This window comes from Diceros bicornis, chromosome 5 (assembly GCF_020826845.1).
Source record: "Diceros bicornis minor isolate mBicDic1 chromosome 5, mDicBic1.mat.cur, whole genome shotgun sequence".
Classification (NCBI taxonomy): domain Eukaryota; kingdom Metazoa; phylum Chordata; class Mammalia; order Perissodactyla; family Rhinocerotidae; genus Diceros; species Diceros bicornis.
In genome coordinates, this window is record NC_080744.1 from 67,246,320 (window position 1) to 67,265,213 (window position 18,894).

At 55.9% G+C, this 18,894-nt stretch overlaps 1 protein-coding gene across 1 annotated transcript in view; it reads left to right on the forward strand.

The window, feature by feature from the left end:
- The window catches only part of CCDC33 (coiled-coil domain containing 33), a 108,421-nt gene that overhangs the window by 16,552 nt on the left and 72,975 nt on the right, over positions 1–18,894 (forward strand). The window contains exon 3 of the mRNA XM_058540548.1: positions 8,402–8,565. Coding sequence (XP_058396531.1) covers positions 8,402–8,565 — 164 coding nt within the window. The remainder of the gene's footprint in view (positions 1–8,401; positions 8,566–18,894) is intronic.

Here is an 18,894-nt window from a genome sequence, read left to right on the forward strand (position 1 = left end):
GCCACTTGGGCGCTGAGAGGAGCTGCAGGGCAGGACAGGGCCACAGTGAGGCAGGCAAGGTGGCTAGGGCACAGAATTTAAGGAGGTGTGGTGGTAGGAGCACTCACATAGCCCTGAGAGCCAGTGCCTCTGTCAAGTGTGCTCCCTACGCCTCTCCCAGCCCAGCTGCAGGGCCCTGAACTGGGGCAGGGAAGGCCCCTGTAGGCACTGGGGCAGCGCTGGTCCCCCTGCTCTGCTGCTGCAGCCTTCGGGCCCGAGAAGAAGGGGGAGGCACTCTAGGTAGCCTGGGGACCATCTGCTGAGACCCTCTCCTCACATGCTGGGCTGTGACAGTGCTGGCCCGGGAACCAGGGGCACCCTTCGTAGGCCTGGAAGGGAAGAAAACTGGGACCCCGGCTTCCATCCCCAGCCATCTGGGTGACGGCTGGTCCTTTCAGTTCTAATCAAAGGTGAAGCATCAGTTTTTCTGTCTCTAAATTGGGGAGAACTCCAATCACCCTGCCTCTCTCTCTCGAGTAGGGGGTGGGGAGGGAAGCTAGGAGGCCTCCACAGAGCAATAGATTCTGGCCTCCTGCTGCCAGGGTGGGCCTGCTCTGGTCCCCAAACCAAGGAAGATAGGAAGAACCCTCAACATGGGGTCTAAAACAGCAGGCAGAAGAATAAGGCAGGCCACAGGGGTCTCCCAGACACCTCTCCACTCCACCCAGTACCCCAAATCTCACCTTTGCCAGCCCAGGATTCCTCATCATCCTTTGAGGCCCAGTTCAGGCCTCACCCCCCACATGGAGCAGACCCCACCCCAGGCCAATGGCCAGTCACTCCTCGTTCTGCCATCTCACCGCACATAAAGCACTTAGAACCATGCCTGCCGTGTAGTAAGTGCTCAATAAAAAGGATTGTGCTCTTTGTGATAATTTCTTGTGGAGCTCAGGACTGGAGTAATCACAATCTTTGGTCCATACCCGTACATGGCCCTCTTCAGTTATTTATAATTTATTTTCAATAATGTAATGAACACCCGTTAACTGACACCCAATCTAAGAGGCAACGTTACGATAACAACACATCTGCTTATTCCTCACTCTCTCCCCCATCTTCCCACCACCCTCCAAGAGGAAACCATTCTCTTGAATTTTGTGTTTATTATTATTAAACAACTGAAAGACTACAGACACCCAAAGAGGCAGGATGGCTGCAGATTCTTTAACAGAAATAGCTGTTCTACCAACCAAGTTGCAGCTTCCTTGCAGGCAGCGTCTGGGTCTCCTCCTTTCCTGCAGGGTGACCAGCATGGGGCTGGCACACTGGGCAGGTGGTGACTCTTGGTCGATGGGCTGTTTGGGGTGCGGAGAGCAGGAAGGATGAGGACTGGATGCTGGAAAGCAGGCAGGACACAGCTGCAGGAATAGGGGGAAGGGTGTCTGATCCCCCCACACTGCACCTGGACAAGCGTCTGTGTGACTTCTGCCCTGCCCTGTGACGTCACACAGTGTTGCCCAGGTGACCCAACTGGATGGAAAAGCTCATTTCCTTTCCAAGTGTGGGCAGAGAGAGGGCCACCCTTGTCTTTACGTTCCTGGGGGTGCTAGGAGCCAATTGCCCAGCTGCTGACCCCTGCCCAGCTGGCCATGGCCCAGAGCCCCCACGGCACCTCCACTCACAGGATGTTTTCCTGCTGAGAAAGCTCCAAGCCCCTGCCCCCACCTGCCCACGCCCCACCCCAACCCCCCATTTCCTCTGTCCAGCTCCCAGAACCAGTGCACGGCACCCCTGAGACCACACTGACGCTCCATACTGTTCACCCCCAAAGCCTCCAAGACGCCCAGGCCAGCTGTCTGGGCCGGATTGATGCCTGATCAGCCACCAATACCAGGTACTGGTCCCCAAGATTGTTAAACAAGGCCAAACACTCCTGCCCCCGAGAGGATGGGACGGAAAAAGAAAAAGGTGAGGCCTGGGGCTGTGGGCCATGCACCCGCATGAACTCATCTCTCCTTCCAAGTCCCTTGTTTTGTTTGCTCCTAAATCATCAAAGAAGCTTCCTTTCTCTGTGTCTCAGTTTTCACATCTGTGAAATGGGGAATGAGGTGGTCTCTGGGATTCTTCCAGGTTAGGTGTCCTGTACTCTTGGGCCGTGTGGGATCTGAAATATGGTTCGGTCACAGGCGTTATCAACCCCTCCTACCCTTACCTGGCTGTTTCTGCCCCGTCTCCCTGGGGACCTGGAGAGAAACATAGCTTGAACTGGGTGTGGCACCCCCATACACAGCCTGGGAGTTTGTGCCTTCTTGTTGCTGGGGTCACAGAGGCTCAGAGAGCCCCCTGAGATGGCTCACCAACACCCTCCAAGATCTTCCAGGAGCATCCCAGGCTGCTGCCTTGGCAGTGCCGATGCCCCACCATCCCACACTCTCCCAGCCCTGGCCCGGCCCCTGCCACAGACGCTCCAACTCCTGCAGAGAAGGGATTCTTGTCTGTTTTGATCACTGCTGTATCCCCAGTGCCAGAACAGTGCACATAGTAGGTGCTTAATAAAGAGCTGTGGCAGAGCAGCACGACCCTGCCAGGAGGGGATTAGAATCTCAGGGCAATGAAATGCAAACAGTTCAACGCCAGGGCTCCCTTACCTTCTGCTAACTGGCAAGGCTGGGCCCGTGCCTTCGACTGTGCTGCTTACCAACAGGGATGGGGGAAAGAGCTAAGACCAAAGGCACGCAGGTACCTGCTAACTAGGGAACACCCTCTTGACAGTTACACTGTCAGATTAAAGAACCCGAGTAGCTACAATGCCCAGGCCCCAGTGTGGCTTCCACTATTACCCTTGACTTTGGTGTCTCTGGTGCCTGGTGCTCTCTACCCACAGCTGGCTCCTCCCCTTGACTCTACCCTCCCCCTTTAAGCCTCCTTCTGGAATGTCTGTCACACACTCAGGACCAGGCACCAGGCTGGCGTGACCTTGGTGTCCTAAGCTGCCAGCTGGTTCCTGAAGCTCACTCCCACCTGCCTACCTGAGCGGGATTTGGGGACCCAGGGAGTGTGCATGGGGGCCCTGAGGAGGATCCAGATCTGTTTTATTTGATTCATAGCTTTGGAAACGTTTTCAGTGGCTGGGTAGAATCCCCTATATGGATGTTCAGAATGTGTATATAGTATCGCATATTCGTATTTCTTCTTTTGTGACTCTTCCATTCGTGTCTTTTTATTGTGGTGATGTTTATAGATTGCAGTGCTCTTTGTGTATTAGGGATATTAATCCTTTTATATAGATTTCAAAGATTTTCTCCTATTTGTCATCTCTTTGTATTGTGGTGAATTTGGGACTATTATAGAAATTGGTATGGATTTTTATTTAATCAAAGTAATCCTTTTCTTTATGACTTCTGACTTCTGTGTCATCTTTTGAAAAGCCTCTCCTGCTCCAAACACCACAGCTCCTATTGCTAGTACCAACGAGTGCTGGTGCATTCGGGTCATGAGCCCGAGGGCAAATATATTGTGGCTCAGAGAAAGCACCTCACAGCCAAGGAATGCAGGTTAGAGCAGAGCAGAGGCAGCAGGAAGTGGAGGCCGACAGACCTGGTCCCACTTACAGCTCTACCCTCCCCCCCACACACACACACACACTAAGCTGTGTGCCTTGGTGCAAAGGCTTTCATCGCCCTGAGCCTGTTTGCTCACCTATAAAGGGCCTCACTATGGCCTTCATAACTCCCAGGCGTGCGGAAACTAGAAGAAACATGAGGGACCGTTTTTAACTCAAAACTCTTGTGATACAGCTGGGGAAACTGAGGCCCCTAGAGTCTAATAATTTGCCCAAATGACTGATCACGGGCAGCCAGACCCCTGCCTCCCAGCCCAGTGCCCCCTCCTCTGGCCCCTGGCTGTCAGACTCAATGCCCTCCTGGAGGGTGAAACTGGGCTTCCTTGCTTCCCGTGGCCTCCTAGATTGCTGGGGGCAGAGGAGTGGCAAGGGAGAGGGGTCTGGAGGGGTAGAGGAGTCTTGTCTCCTTCCATCCCTCTCCCCACCAGAACCAATTTAAGCCCCTGCGCTGGGAGCTGAATCGAATGCGCCATTAACTCCTTCACTGCTGTCCAATCTTCCTACCCCCACTGTTGTCCCCTCCCCCCACCACAGACTGTCCCAAAATGCCCTGAGTGATAGGCAGTCCCAGTCCCTTGGGACACCTGGCAAATCCTGGCTTATTGAGGGCAAAGCAGACTGTCTGGAAGGTGAGGCATTAGAACGTGAAACTTCTGCGCCTGCCCAGTGCCAGCCCTGGTGGAGCAGCTGAGAGTCTGGGCCTTGGAATCAAGTGGGCATCTGGACTCACAGCCCGGCCCTGCCGGCTACTCACTGTGTAGTCTTGGGCAGGTACTCCGGCCAAACCCCTGTCTGGAAATATTGCCCACCAATTTCTGCACCCTAGCACTGTTGGGTGGGCTAAGGGTGAGTAAGTGCCCAGCTCTGCTCCTGGCCTCCAGGAGACGTTCAGGGGAAGTGGATTCCCTCCCCTGGGCTCCTCTCACCCCCACAGATGGGTCTATGGAACCGGAGATTTAGGGGGGTTTCACCACCACCCGCAGTTCACTCCCGCACATGTAACCCAGCCTGTGCATTTTCTATTCCCTGGTAAATGCTCCAATGCAGGCCCAGGAGGGTGGGGGTTGGGAGGGGAGGACATTGGTCCTGATGCAGGGACATCTCTGAGGGAGGCCAGCAGATTCCCATCCAGACGTAGGCAGGAAAGAGGGGAAGGCAGAAAGGTTGGCCCATCGTCCCCCTCCAGGCCTCTCACTTGGCCCTAGGCCTCCCTGGCCCTGGGCCCAGCCTGCCCAGCAGGCACATGCCTGCAGGCCTCACCAGGAGGCGGCAGCCTGGCAGCTGGCCTCATGCCCAGAAGTGAAGCATGAGCAATTCTCGCCAAACCCCCTGCAAGCTTTATTTCCCAGAAGGTTGTCCCAGAGGGGGGAGGCACAGAGGGCGTAGAGGACATGGAGGACACAGAGAGGGAACAACTCATGGCCTGTCTGCAAAATGACTGCTTGGGCTCCAGGGCTGCCAGGCAGTCAGTGAGAGCTCTTGGGCAATGGCCGTGCTGCTAGGCCCTCACTTCTGGGGTCCTAGGGGGCTCATGACAGGCCCTGTGCCCTCACAGCCACGAGGCGGCTGGGGCTACCATCTTAGGCTGCTTCTGAGAATCTGGGGGTGGGAGGAACATTAGTCGCCTCTCCTGGCTTCATTGCAGGAAGCTTAGGTCGGTTATTGGGACAACTAAATTACAAATCACTCTAGATCTCCCCATCGACTAGGCGGGAAAGTTAAGGCTCAGAGAGGTCACACAGCGAGTTGAGGGCAGAACTGGGCTGAAATCTGGGTCTCTTCACCCCCCAGGCTGCTAGTCTTGTTCCCATTCTACTAAACCTGGAGACCAAACCTGCTGGGGAGTAGGGTGGGTTATGGGGTGTGCAGTGAGGGTGGAACATGGGCAGGCAGCATCTCTGACCTATGAGGGGAGAGGGTGGCTCTGTGGCTGCTTCACCCCCTTTCCCCTTCCACCTGGCAGAGGTTCCTTCTGAGGACTGACCTCCCTCCCCGTCCCCGCTGGCCTGACAGGGAAATGGTGGGTTGGGGGTGGGGGGTAATTCTCAACATCTCTGCAGATGCTGACAGGCCATGCTGGGTCCTGAGGGGGACGCTCCTCACTCAGAGGAAGGGGAGGGTTTCTCTGTAGGTCTGGCACTTCTGGGGCTGGGGAGGGGGCTTCTCACCTCCTAATTAGTCATCTTGTTAGGCCAGGACCACAGCCTGTACCAAGGCCTTTCTGATAATGTCAGACCTGCAGGAAGTGAGGGAGCAAGCCACAGGGCAGGACATGTAGGGGAAGAGCAGTCCAGGCAGAGGGGACAGCAGGGCAAAGTCTGCGGGGCAGAGAAACCTCTAGGAGGCCAGCATGGCTGGAGCGAGGGGGCAAGGAGCCCCAGATGATGTGAAGCCAGAGCATGTAGGTCCCTACACATTGTGAGGCTCTGAGTGATGCAGAGCTACTGCAGGTATTGAGCAGAGGAATGATCAAGTCTGAAAATTGTGAAGGCTCCTTCTGGCCACTCTATGAGATGGGGCAGGGTGAGTAGGACCAGAAGGAAACAAGAAAGCGATTAGGACATGAGTGTGGAAATCCCATGTCTTGGACCGGTGCTGGGAGTGGAGATGGTGAGAAGCGGTCAGATCGAGGCACGGCTTGAAGGTAGGTCTGGCAGGACCTGCTGACGGCTTGGCATAGGTGGGGCTCATATTCACGATCACTCCACACCACTATTGTGAGAACTGAATGATGTTACAGTCATAAAAGTCCTCAGGCTTTTCCCATTCCCTCTGTCTGGAGCCTGCCAGGAGCCACTGTGCCCAGGACCCCCAGGCTCAAGGCGGGAGGAGACTGTGTGGGGAACCTGGGCCCTCACACAGGAAGCAGGGCGGGTTCCAGGCTGTGGTGAGAGGCAGAGCTGGTTTAAACTCAGCTCTCCTGACACTCAGTGCTCATCAAGACTGAGCCAGGGGACCCAGCCTGCCGGGGCCACACCGCTCTCTGGACCTCGGTCTCCTTTCTGTGTAACAAGACATCATTCTCGGTGGGCTCCATGGACCCTTCTCACCCTGAGGACTCCCCCTTGCCCCCAGGGCCTGCCCCGGAATGCAGGGCAGGGTCGGACAGGCTGAGCTTTCCAGATGAGCAGGTCGGCCCCCAGTGACCTCCTCAGGATCCCATCTCCAACCTGAGGAGGTCCATTTCTCCTCTCCCAGGGCCAGGAGGGCCCCTCTGTGGCTCGTCACATCAGCTGGTGCCGATTAATCAGCAGGACAAAGGGTAGGGTGGCCTCCTGCCACGTGGGGCCCAGCAAGGGTTCATTTGGGTCAACTGTGTCAAGTCCAGGCCCTGGGAGTGAGAATCAGCCAGCCAGCACAGAGGGAGGACCAGGCCACCTGGAGCCGCAGCAGCCGCATGTCCATACCCCGCCCCACCCCGCGGTGTTGACTCACCACAAATGAGCGTCTCTGCCAGCCTCCCTGACTCCCCACTGCCTCCAGAGTCAACCTGAGCCTGCCCCGGGCCTCGGAAACTCCCTCCCCTTCCCATTCTGCTGCCTCCTCCAGTGTTCTGCTTTCCAGCTTGTCCTCCAGCTCCACCTGTGCAGGTTCTCCCAACCCTTTGAGGCCACCTCTGTGTAGCTTCATGGCAGTACTGCGCAAATAACATTTTATTTTGTGGAGTGTCCCTAAGCACTTGTCTTCTAAGTGACATTTTTTATTTTTTGCTAAAATGTCTTCCTTCATTACGAGAGGTGTCAATGTCCAAATATAGGACGCATGTTTGTAACTGAGCTCTGTACTGCGCTGTGAAAAGCCTTCTACACTGTTGTTGTTCTTGGCATATTGTCACAAGGTCATCAATAGATGTTCCGAAGTTCTATGGGAAATGTAGAGTTAAGATTTGTATATTATAAAAATGGGACTAGAGGCCAGCCCTGGGGCATAGTGGTTAAGTTTGCGCGCTCTGCTTCAGCGGCCCAGGGTTTGTGGGTTCAGATCCCTGGCGTGGACGTACACACCGCTTGTCAAGCCAAGTTGTGGAGGCGTCTTACATATAAAATTAAAACGGAGGAAGATTGGCATGGATGTTAGCTCAGGGCTGATCTTCCTCACCAAAAAAAAGGGACTACTGCATCAATGGGGAAGTAGTTGAAACCAAACTGTCAACACTTATTTTATCTTTTGTTTGCCATGAAAATGTTTGGGGCAAAGATGCCTACAGCGAAAATACCTAGAACCATGTGCAGCAGCCACTTCTCCTCCTTCCTGGTCTGCAGGGTTTTCTGGGTAGAAGATAGATGAGGCATGTGGGACAGACATGTTTATTCATCTCCATTAATGTGTTGGGTGACTCTATGGATGTGGATAAGCTTTGTAAACTGTAAAGTAGGGTGCACAGAAGGGACCTGAGGTGACAGGTGCACTGCGGTGAGGTTACAGGAAAGACTGAAGAAGGCCAACTGCTAGGACCTCAAAAGCGGGTGGGATTTAGGAATTACAGGCAAGGGTACCTGCAAAGGCAAAGGCTTACAGGTGGGACTGGACTTGAAAGGTGAGGTGGCCTGTCTCATCTGCAGGAGGTGATGGATCCAGGACTGGGGGAGAGGCAAGAGGGACTGAGAGAGATGTAGAATGTGGGACAGAGAAGGAGAAAATGGGGTCCAAGGCGACTGCCCATGTAGTTCCTGAGTGGGTTGGGGGATGACGGAGGGAGAGCTGCTTGGAGGGGAGCCGTGAGGGGCTAGTGTTAAAGGTGGACAGTAAATGGAGGTGACCAGACGGGAAGAGGCCACTCAGCCCTGGCTGTCTCCACAGGTTGTCGAGGGCCCGGAGGACCCCCTGAACACCTCCCAGAGTGTGGAATCTGTCATTGGCCACCTGTCTCCCTCTAATAAGGAGACCATCATGGTCACTCTCCACGGGGCCACCAACCTACCTGCCTGCAAGGATGGCTCCGAGCCGTGGCCCTATGTGGTAGTGTAAGTAGCTGGCTGAGAGTGGGGGCTGGGGATGGTGTGGGGCTGTGAGCTTTGCAAATGTGAGGCCTGGCATCTTCCCTGCTGCGTGGGAAGCTACTCACCAAGGAAGGAAGAGCCACTCCTTTATCCCACAGCCAGCTGGGCAGGGCTTAGCTACAACTCGACCTCGGCGGGGGCAGGGCCCCTGGATGCAGAGGCCTGGGCTAGGCTCAGTAGGAGGTGGTGGTCAAAGGAAGAAGACCTGGGGGCTGCCTCTCCCAGCCTCTGGGTGCCCTATCCCACCACACCCAGCCCTGGGGTGGGGTCCGCATGACCATTCTCCTCCTGGACCCCCACCACTTCTCCAGTCACTGTGGGGGCTTCCCTAGTTCTGGTCCTTTAATGTACCATGTGCGCCCCCCCACACCTCTCCAGCCCAGTGCAGTCAGGGTACACATTTCTCACAGCCGATATCTGAGCGAAGCCTGCTGTGCCATGTCTGCTGCCCACCTCACAGGCCTCACGTCTCCTGGAAGGGCATCGAGGGCAACAGAGTCTCCATACAGCCAGCTTCTATATGGATGTTGGACATCCCCTCAGTCTTGATTATAAAGCACTGTGCAGTAAGCTCCTCCCACAGGCTTGTCATCCCTTAGGTTAGGAGCCACATTGTGAGCCACCAGGGCCTCCCCCAAGGTACCCCACACCTCCCCTCCTCCACCAACACTAGCATCATTCAGTGCCCGCCTACAGGCTTTTGCCCACATCTCCTTTTGAGGAGTTCCTGCCCCAGCTTTCTCCCCAACACCTGCTGAAATCCCACCTTCCAAGACTTGTTCACGATGCCTCCTCCTCCAGGCGGCCACCAGACTTGAGCTCTCTCTCCTGGAGCCGGATAGCAGTGGCCACACTGGTCTGACATAGTTTATGTAAAGTTATGTGCTGCTCCTCTATTCCCCAAATTGGGGCTCCTGAGGACAGATCCCAGAACTCCTCCATTTCCCCATCAATGCATCCATTGTAGGCCTGAGCACAGACTTAGAGGTCAAGGAGTGACTGACACAAACACCCAGTTGCTATGACAACAACCCCCTCACTCCCACACAGTGAAAGGGGGATAGACGGTGTGCTGGCGACCAACAGGTGAAACACTTGCTTGTCTCAAAAGCCCCATTTCCACCCGCCCAGCTCCCCGGCCCGCCCCTCCCCCAACTCCATTCCGTGGTGAGGAAGGACAGGTGGCAGAAAGCAGGCTTGGCAGGGAGCTCGCCTTCTCCCCTCAGCTATTTCCATAAACCAATTATCGCCGATCATCTCGGGAGATTGAGGCCCTGCCTATCACCAATCCAGCCTGGGCGGCGGGGCGGGGAGCTGGGCGGCCGCGTTGCTCCTCAGCAGGCACCGCGACCTGCGCCATCACCCGGTTGCCATGGGGACGCGCAGTGGGAGCCAAGCGGGCCGAGGCTGGGTGAAGGGTGTGTGTTGGGGGGATTGTGGGGGAGCGCATCGCTGCACCCATCTCCACCCGGGGAGGGGGCAGGGAGCAGAGCCTGGGCCAGCCTGCAGCCTGCAGTCCCAGGGCTCCAGGCGGAGCTGCCACCAGCGCGCGAGGGTGCTAATGAGATGCAAATAAAAGCAGAAGGGCGGGCTTCTGAAAACGAGGGCCCAGCTGTCAGGACCCAGCTTTCAGTGCGAGCCCCCAGCCCCAGGCAGGAACCCTAGAGGGAGGACCAAGACCCTCAGAAGCCCTAAACCCTGGAAAGAATAGAATGGCCCCCATATATCTGATTCCAAATACAGGACCCGGTAACAAAGCGTCCAATGGGCATAAGAAGTCCACTCAAGTTTTCACTTTTTTCATGATGAGTATTTCAGTGCTTAAAATATATACATTATATGTATTTAATATATATTAAATAATATTAAGTATATATTAAATATATACGTATAACTTCCTATTCCTTCAAAACATTTTTTCTCATCTTTTTGTTGCCCCTGTTTTCTTTACCCTCAGCTTGGTCTCCTGGTTTGGTTTCCTGCTCTCTGCCATCCCAAGTGTCTCACCTCAGATTGGGAGTGGGGTCCTGGGGATTCCTGTGTCTGCCTAGTTCTGCCCTGGTCTCTAAGTTTGCTGCATCCCAGCAGGCAGGCCCAGGTGGCGGGGGGTGGGGGGGGGTGGGGGTGAAGCATCAGCCTGAGAGCGCCCCAAAGCCATTCACCTCATTCAAGCCACTAATGGGGAGCTGAAGAAGGTTCAGGTCCAGAGATGGGGCCTCCCTAGTTTGGGGCGTGGCCACTTTACTCCTATGCAGTCTCTAGCCTTGAGCCAATCTAGTGATAGGACGTGTGCTCCAGTGGTGACAATCCCAGACCAGCGGGTCTGCTTGGCTCCTCTTGTAGTTCTGCCTCTTTCCATCTGAACCATTGACCTCCTTCCGATCTGACCCCACTTCTCCACTAAAATAGCTTTCTCTACAGTCATCAGTGATCGCCATGCCTGGCTACATCGAGTGGGCATCTCATCTTCCATGATCTCTCAGTGGCATTAGCCCCTCCTGAGACCATTCATGCCCTTTCTTTTTTTTTGGCTTTCAAGGTGCTCCGCCCTCTTATTTTCCTCTCTGTACACCTCTTTATCTCTTCTACATGGCATTAAATGTTGTCCTGTCCCAGGTTTCGAGCCTAAGTCACTCTTCTTTCTCTATACTCTCTCTCCACCTGATCCCATCCCCATCGCGGCACCAGTAATCACATCCTCCCCCCCACCCCATTCCAATCCGTCACCAAGTCATGTCAGTTTCTCTCCTATCTTGAATTTGGTGGCGTCTTTCTGCTGGCTTTACCACCTCAGGCTACTGCACTATTCTGCTCTTGGTACATCTAATTTTGCCCCTCTTCAAATCCTCTTCAAAGGCAGGTTACCATTTGATACTGTGGTACCACAGTACCAAAGGAACCCATTCTTTGAACCCTCTAATGGCTTCTCATTGCTCCCAGGGTAAGGAGGATTCCAGGCCCAGCATGGTTGGGTCTTTGCCAGCCCCTCCAGCTCTCTAGCAACATGACCCCCCACCTCCCTCTCTTTCCTCCAGCCATACTGGACATCTCTCAGTTCTCTGAGCAGACTCTGTTCCCTCCCACCCCAGGCCTTTGCACCCTCCCTCCCTGAGAACATTCTCCCTTCCCCTCCCCTCTTTGGATCTCAGCTCAGTCATCACCTCCTCAAGGAAGCCCTCCCTGACTTCCCCAACCAGGACAAATCCTCCCCCTTACATGCCTCCATGGGACTATGCCCTCTTCCAGTGTTGCAGCTGCAGTCTCACATGTTTTCTGTGCTTAGTGGCTTATTCTTCGTCAGTGCCTCCCCACGTTGTGCCCCACTAGTTCCATAAGCAGCCACCAGGTCTGTTTTGCTCACCATTCTAGCCCTATTATTCACACAGTATCTGGAACATAGGAAGCTGTCAATAGTTGTTGAATGAATGAATCAACAGATGAATGAATGAATCTGGCCCTGTTTCTAGCCTGCTCTGTGACTTTGGGAAAGTTACTTCACCTCTCGATGCCTGAATCCGTCACCTGGGAACCTGCCTCAAAGGGCTGTAGAGATGGTGGCGCCGGTCAGCGGGAGACGCTGACAGGTCTAAAGCGTGTCACGGGGGTGAGGGGTATCCTTAGCAGTGCTCACGGTGGGCACATGAGACCTGTCAGAAGAAAGCCACAGGGCTGTGGAGAGAAGCCAGAAGGGGACCGGGAAAACGCAGAGTCGGGCCCACTGTCCCTGACTCCCTGTGTGACCTCAAGCCAGTCCCTGCCCCTCTCTGAGTCTTGGTCTTCCCATGGCCAGGATATAAGGTTTGGCCTCCATGCTGTTCTAGGCTTGCTGGGGTGGTTTGTGCTCTGGCCTAGGAAACAGTCTCAGTTCTTTACAGGCAACAAGAGCCCCAGCTGTACAGCCCAAGACAGATTCCACGTCCAGGTCTGTTGGGCCAGTGCCGAGGCCCAGGGTCTCCCCTGACTGGTCTGGGCCTGGCTCAAGGCCCTGGGGCCTGAGCAGCGCCTGCCTCCCAGGTGACTGGCACAGACAGACCTGCCAGTCAGAGCACAGCAGGGACCAGGAAGCAGTGGCCTAGTGAGGTGGGGGTGGCCCAGCAGGTAGGGTGTGGGGAAGGGCCAGCCAGGAGATGGCTTGTGGGGTTCCAACCCTGGGCCAAAGGCTGGATGGCTGGGCTGTCAGTTGGCAGCTGCTTCTCTCACTGCCTGCTGCCCAGAGCTAGTGAGCAGGGACAGAGCTAGTGCTGGGAGGGGGAGGGCTGCTTCCTCTGTGCACATGGGGCCGGCTTGGCCCAGGCCCAGGTGGGTGGGGTAGGGCACAGATCAGGGCCAGAAAGTCATACTCAGAGGATCTTTGGTTTTCTTGGATAAGACTGAGAGCCCTGACCCTGGGCCCAGACTGAGACTGACCCTGGTCACACACTGAGCCCTCACCCTGGTCATAGATTGAGCCCTAATCACACACTGAGGCCTGACCCTGGTCATAGACTGAGCCCTAGTCACACACTGAGCCCTGACTCTGGTTGTACACTGAACCCTAGTCACAGACTGAGCCCCAACCCTGGCCACAGACTGACCCCTGACGCTGGTAACTGACCGAAGAAGGTATTGAAAGTAGGACAATTGTCTAAGGTCCTGACAAGAGAGGAAGGTTCAAGAAGGTTATATTTATCAAATGCCTGCCACATACCTGGCAAACATGCTAGGAGTGTGTGTGTGCACACGCTTCACATAATTGAGTCATCACTTGGTCGTGTGAGCTAGGTAAAACATCGTCCCCATTCTACACGTGAGGTCGCTGAGGCTCAGAGCATTTCTGTGACTGTCCAGAGTCACAGAACTAGTACTCAAGCCAGGATCCAGGATTCTGAAACCCAGAAGTTCTTCCCACTCATCCCTGCCTTGCTCTTTACACAGCAGTTGCCCCTCTTGAAAGGAGACTGTTGGCATCAGGGCCTAAGCCAGACTTACAGAGAAGACCCAGTGGCCAGTCTGAAGACCCCTCCCGGGATCTGGATGCCAACACCTCCCCCCTCTGGCTATGGGCCTTGGCCCAGGGCCCCAGAGGGCAGGGATTTGGGTGGAGTGGGTGGAGGCCCGGCATGACTCACAGGTGACCTCTAGGCTTGTCTCAGCAGCCAGAGGGTTGGGCTCAGCAAAAATAACAATAATACTCACAGTGGCAGTGACACTGATCAGAGGACAGTACCAGGAACAGAGCAGCCCCACTGCCGATGTCCTACACTGAGCTCACTCAGAGCTCACTCAGCAGCCCTGGGAGGCCGGTTTCATTAGCCCCATGTGATAGCCAAGGAAGCCAGGGCCAAGGGCAGTGCAGGGACTTGTCTGAGGTTACGTGGCTGGCCAGAGGTGGGTGGAGCAGATGAAGATGGCTGTCCCTGTCTGACAGAGGTCAAGGCTCCTTCCCTCCCTGCAGGATGCCTGTGAGAAAAGGTACGCAGTGGGGAGGAGGCCCTGGGTAGGGCCTGGGCGTCTGGGGTCTTATCTCCCCTGGAGGCCCCCAGCCTAGGGTGTGGCCTGACCTACCCACACCTGCTCCAAATGATGTCAGTCCCTTGAAGCTCCGAGCATCAGGATTTTTGTTCAGTGAGAAAGTCCCTGTATCCCAGAGCTGTAAACACAGCTGGCGTCAGTGGTTAAAAGGAGGGTTGGCCTGAGAGTCCCAGCCAGACTGAAGTCACAAGGATTCTTTCCAGATGTTACCCCATCACTGTCGCCCGAGGCCCCTGAGGTCTTCTCATGCCTGAAACACTTATTCAGACCCAAAAAGTGTGGGCTCTCCCCCATGGGTGTGGGAATCCTGGAAGAGCAGCCCAAGAGGGCAGTGCTTACCGAGAGAAGCAAGTGTTAACGGGGAGATCGGGCAGTGAGGAGGCCAGTGGGCGCCTGCCTGGCGTCCTCACTGCATTATGCACAGGCTGTCTGGCCTGCTTATTTCTGAGCATGGGCAAGGCTGCTGACAGGGCTCGTCCTCCCTCCCTGGACATCATGAGCTGCCAGGAGGCTTGGTGCCCCCTCCAGGCTTTGTCTGGCTTCCCTCTGCCCTTGCCTGGCCCTGCTGGACTTCAGGGTCAGATGCCACACTGTCTAGTGTCTATCAAAGATAGGGAAGTGGGCAGGGAGCTGGGGCTGGGGTTCCAATTCAGCTCCTTCTGCCCTTGTGCTCTCCCCATTTCTGTCATCTCTCATCCCTACACACCCAATGTGAGCTTCCACCAGAAGGAATGGCACCACGGATGGCAAAGTCAGTGCCCTCAGGGCCTAAGCCAATTTCATAAATGCTGAGGTCGGCCAGGTGTGTGTGATACAATAGAGAGTAGAAGCGACTGTGGCAAACTCAAGAGCACGTGGCTCATTTAGAGGAGCAGCCCCAGTCACCTCCCCCTGATTTCTGCCATGGAGGAATGCAGGCTTGGGTTGTCAGTGCTCTCAATTTTTCAAGAGAAGCCAGAAATCCAGATTGTTGTGTGAAATCAGCCAGTTTTTACATGCAAACCAAACACCTCTGCTCAGCTGGGGTCTGGGCCTCTCCTCACTGTCTTCCCCTCCTGACCCATCAGCCCACTCAGACTCAACCTCCTCACCCAGCTTCGCTGACTGTCCTCTTCTCTCAGGGAGGGACTTCCCCATGGCTGTGCATCCTCTATATGTGTCTGAGAGTCATCCCCTCTTCTTTTTGGGGGTGGGGGGATCTGAACCCTCCTCCCAGCCCAAGAGCTGCTTCCAGGGCAGTACTGAGGAGCTGCATCCCAGCAGTCTGGGCCGGGGGCTGACCTAGCAGAGCCAGAGAGGAGAGGCTGCCTCTGTCTCCATGTGATTTTTCAATAGTCTGTCACCCCTTTGCCAAAGTGCTCATCTCAGAGTTCCTCGGAATGTGCCATTTCTTGTTTCCAGAGCAGTCCCCACTCCCACATGGGCAGGAGCCACGCCCACGTGGATGGGGAGCTGGCTGGCTTCCAGCAGACACCCCCCTTGCTCCAGAGTCAGTTATTCTTGAAATCGAGGCCCACCTGTAGTGGTGTAGTACCATTGGCAATTAGTGATGGTTCATTAGGGTCCAATTAATAAATGAAACCCAGGATGAGAGCCCATCACTTTGCTGAGAATAACAGCTCTGCTCATGCTTTAAGTGGCAGCCTCCCAAGAGCTCAAAACCCATAAGGACCAGCTGCACTGGGGGCTGGGGGAGGGGGCAAGCACGGAGTTGGGGGTGTTATTGATAGGCTGTTGTCTGGTGAAGTGGGAGAGGGGAGAGAAGGGAGCTGCCTCCCTTCAGCTGCCTCCATCTCAGCTCCTCCTTCCATCCCCCTGGCCACATCTTCTTGCCCAGCAATCCCAGGGAAGTGCGGCCAAGGCCAGAGGTATGACGGCCAGGGGTTTTCTCTCTTACTTGTCTGGCCTCAGAGGGTGCTACATATGGAGAGAAGGGGACTGGAGAGAGAACAAGGTTGGAGAGGACCACAAGCCTCGCTCTCCTCTCTGACTATCCCAACCCACCAACCCTGGGTCAGCCAGCCAGCCCCTCTCTGGACCTGCCCAGGAGCCAGCTCCTGGCTCTGTCCTCCAATTGGGAAGGTTCTCCTCTCCATCTACTCAAGCCATGCCTCCTCCAGGAAACCTTCCCTCCCCATCCCAGCCCAGGCAGGGGCAGAAACATGAGAATCCAGCCTTTGACCACCTCACCTAGGTGAACATCTGCCAAGGCCAACTCTCCCATCCTGTCCCTATGGCATAAGGCCGGGCTCCTGGGTCAAGGAGCGGCCGTTGGGTTTTTCTCTGCCTCCCAGGGATGGAGGTAGGCCTGTGGTGTGGGAGTCGGGCTGCTTCTCGGCCTTCTGGAGGATGAGAAAGGCTGGCCTCCTGGCTCAGAGGCTGGCATGGAGGGTACAGGTAGAGGGAAATTGCCCTGCCTTCTCAGGATGGAATGAGGCCCAATCATGACACACCCAGCCTCTGGCCTGGAGGAATCTTAATCGGAACCTGTTTCCCAGGTGAGCGAGCAACAGGGCTGTGGTAGACCAGGTCAAAAGGTCACAAGACCTCTTGTTCCACCACCCTTCAACCTAAAAGTTCTGCCCGTCATCCATCCTTCTAAGTCTGCCCAACCACCTCCTTCCCCAGGGTCATTCAGAATTCAGGGGCCTGCCCAGCCAGGACCCCAGCAACCAGAACTGACCCAAATTGGGGCCCTCCCTTTCCCCCTCATCTCTTGGGGGCTGCCCTGGGATTGGCACCCAGGACAAGCCAGGTGGCCTGCATCCTGGCCTTCCAAAGCCCTGCCCCAGAGAAGGCCAGACCTTGACAGTTGTTCATACTCTGATGCCTTGAGGAGTGTGGGAAACCAAGAGGAAAGGCAGGACAGGTTACAGACCTCGGAGGCAGCTTAAGGGCCAGCAGACTGGGGGATAGGTCCAGAGATCAGGTACAGTGTGGCATACAAACCTCTCTAAGGCAGCCTGTGTGTGTGTGTGTGTGTGCGCGCGCGCACACGCACGTGCACCCGTGCATGTACGCTCCATGCTTGTGCTGATGGAGGGGCATCAAAGGAGAGAGGCTGTTCAAGGGAGACTTTCTGGAGGCAGAGACAGTGGCACACAGGTTCCGCCCCTGACGTATGCGCCTTAGAGGGCATTCAGAGGACAGGCTGGCCGGTGGGGCGGGGGGCGGGGGGGGGGACGGGGGGGAGTGGCTCAGGACACTGCGCGCTCTCCATCAATGCCCTGTGCTTTCCACTGCTCACCTCCCTCACAGCTGCAGCCCCTTGGAACCAGACCACCCATTTCCCTTAGTTATGACCTCAGAAGGAAAGCAAAGTCCTTCTTCCCTCCCACTCACAGCTGTGCTTGGACCTGACCCCCACCCCCTGGTGGGGTGGGAGCCCCAGGGCCGCCTGGCTGGATTTTGTCAAGCGCACACAGACCCTCAGCACCCTGAGGGGTGGGCTGGGTTGAGGGAGTTTACATTTCCTGGCAGCTTGGGACCCAGGACTGCTGCACTGGGCCTCTGAACCCAACCCCAGTGTCATCCTGGTGTGGCTGCCCCCCCCACCCGCACACATGACTGGGTTAAGTCTGAGTCCCAGGACAGCAGGCAGCTTCCCCAGGCCCTGAATGCTAGAGCCAGGCCAAGGCTTTAGGGCCAGGAAGAGAGGACATCAGTCTTGCCCCTGGGCTCTGAGACTGCACTGGGAGACCTGAGCTCCATCAGGCCTGGGGGTCCTAGAACTCAGCCTCCCATGTGCCCAGCTGGGGGCACAGAATAGGAATCAGGAGCAGGGAGTGAGCTGGTCCCCTTCTCCAATTCTGTGAGGAATCAGAGGCCCCCCTAGCTGTCCAGTTTCTAGAATAGCATCAAGGCCCGGAGGAGTCAGCTGTGCCAGGAAAAGCCATTACCCCAACAGCCTCCCTCCACCTGCTAAAAGCCTCCCTCCTTCCCCTGGGGCCCCACCCCTCCCTGAGTTATTCCATCTCCACTCACCTAGCCCTGATGATCTTTGGTGTGTGTTTGAGGGAAGGGAGGAAAGATGCTTGCTTAACTCTTTCTGTGCCTGTGCAAAGTCAGCACCCGTGGTAGGCTCCCTTGGCCTTGCCCATGGTCCCTCCCATCTCTTTCCACCTGGAATTCCTCCTGCCAGACTTCCAGGAGCTTGGGTAGAGAAGGGGAAGGGACAAGAGGCTGAACACATCAGGAGGGTGGAAGACAGGCTGACAAGTACGGGTCATGGGTTCCAACCTGAATTCTGTCACTGCACTGCTTGTGACTAAGTCCATCCCCCACCCCCTGGGTTCCGTCTTCTCCATGCACTGGAAAGCTCCCAGGGATACAAAATACTGTGTGCCCATGCAGGCAGATTTGATGTGTGTGGGTAGAAGGACTGACTTCCTCCTCATGCGCTTTCCTGGAACACTGCCTCCCCTGGTGCTTCTACCTTTCTGCTGCTCTCTGTCATCCTCCTCCGTCCTCGTCCTTTGTACAGCACAGTTCACGGAGGAGTGGAGGCTAACACAGCGTGGGGAGTGGACAGAGCAGGCGGAATGATAGCTGGTGAGAGGCTGCTGCTGCGAGCTCTGAGGCCTCTGACTGTGGGGGCAGCTGTCAAGGGGGAGAATCAGGGCCCAGAGTGGCAGGAGCAGGAGCGCAGACTGCATCCCTCAGTCAGCAGAGGTCACAGAGCCCAGAGGAAGGGACCCAGAGGGCGGGGGACAGGCTAAGCTTGACTGCCCAGCCAGCCTTGATGGCTTCTGGGCTCCAGCCTGGCAGCCTCCCACATGCCCC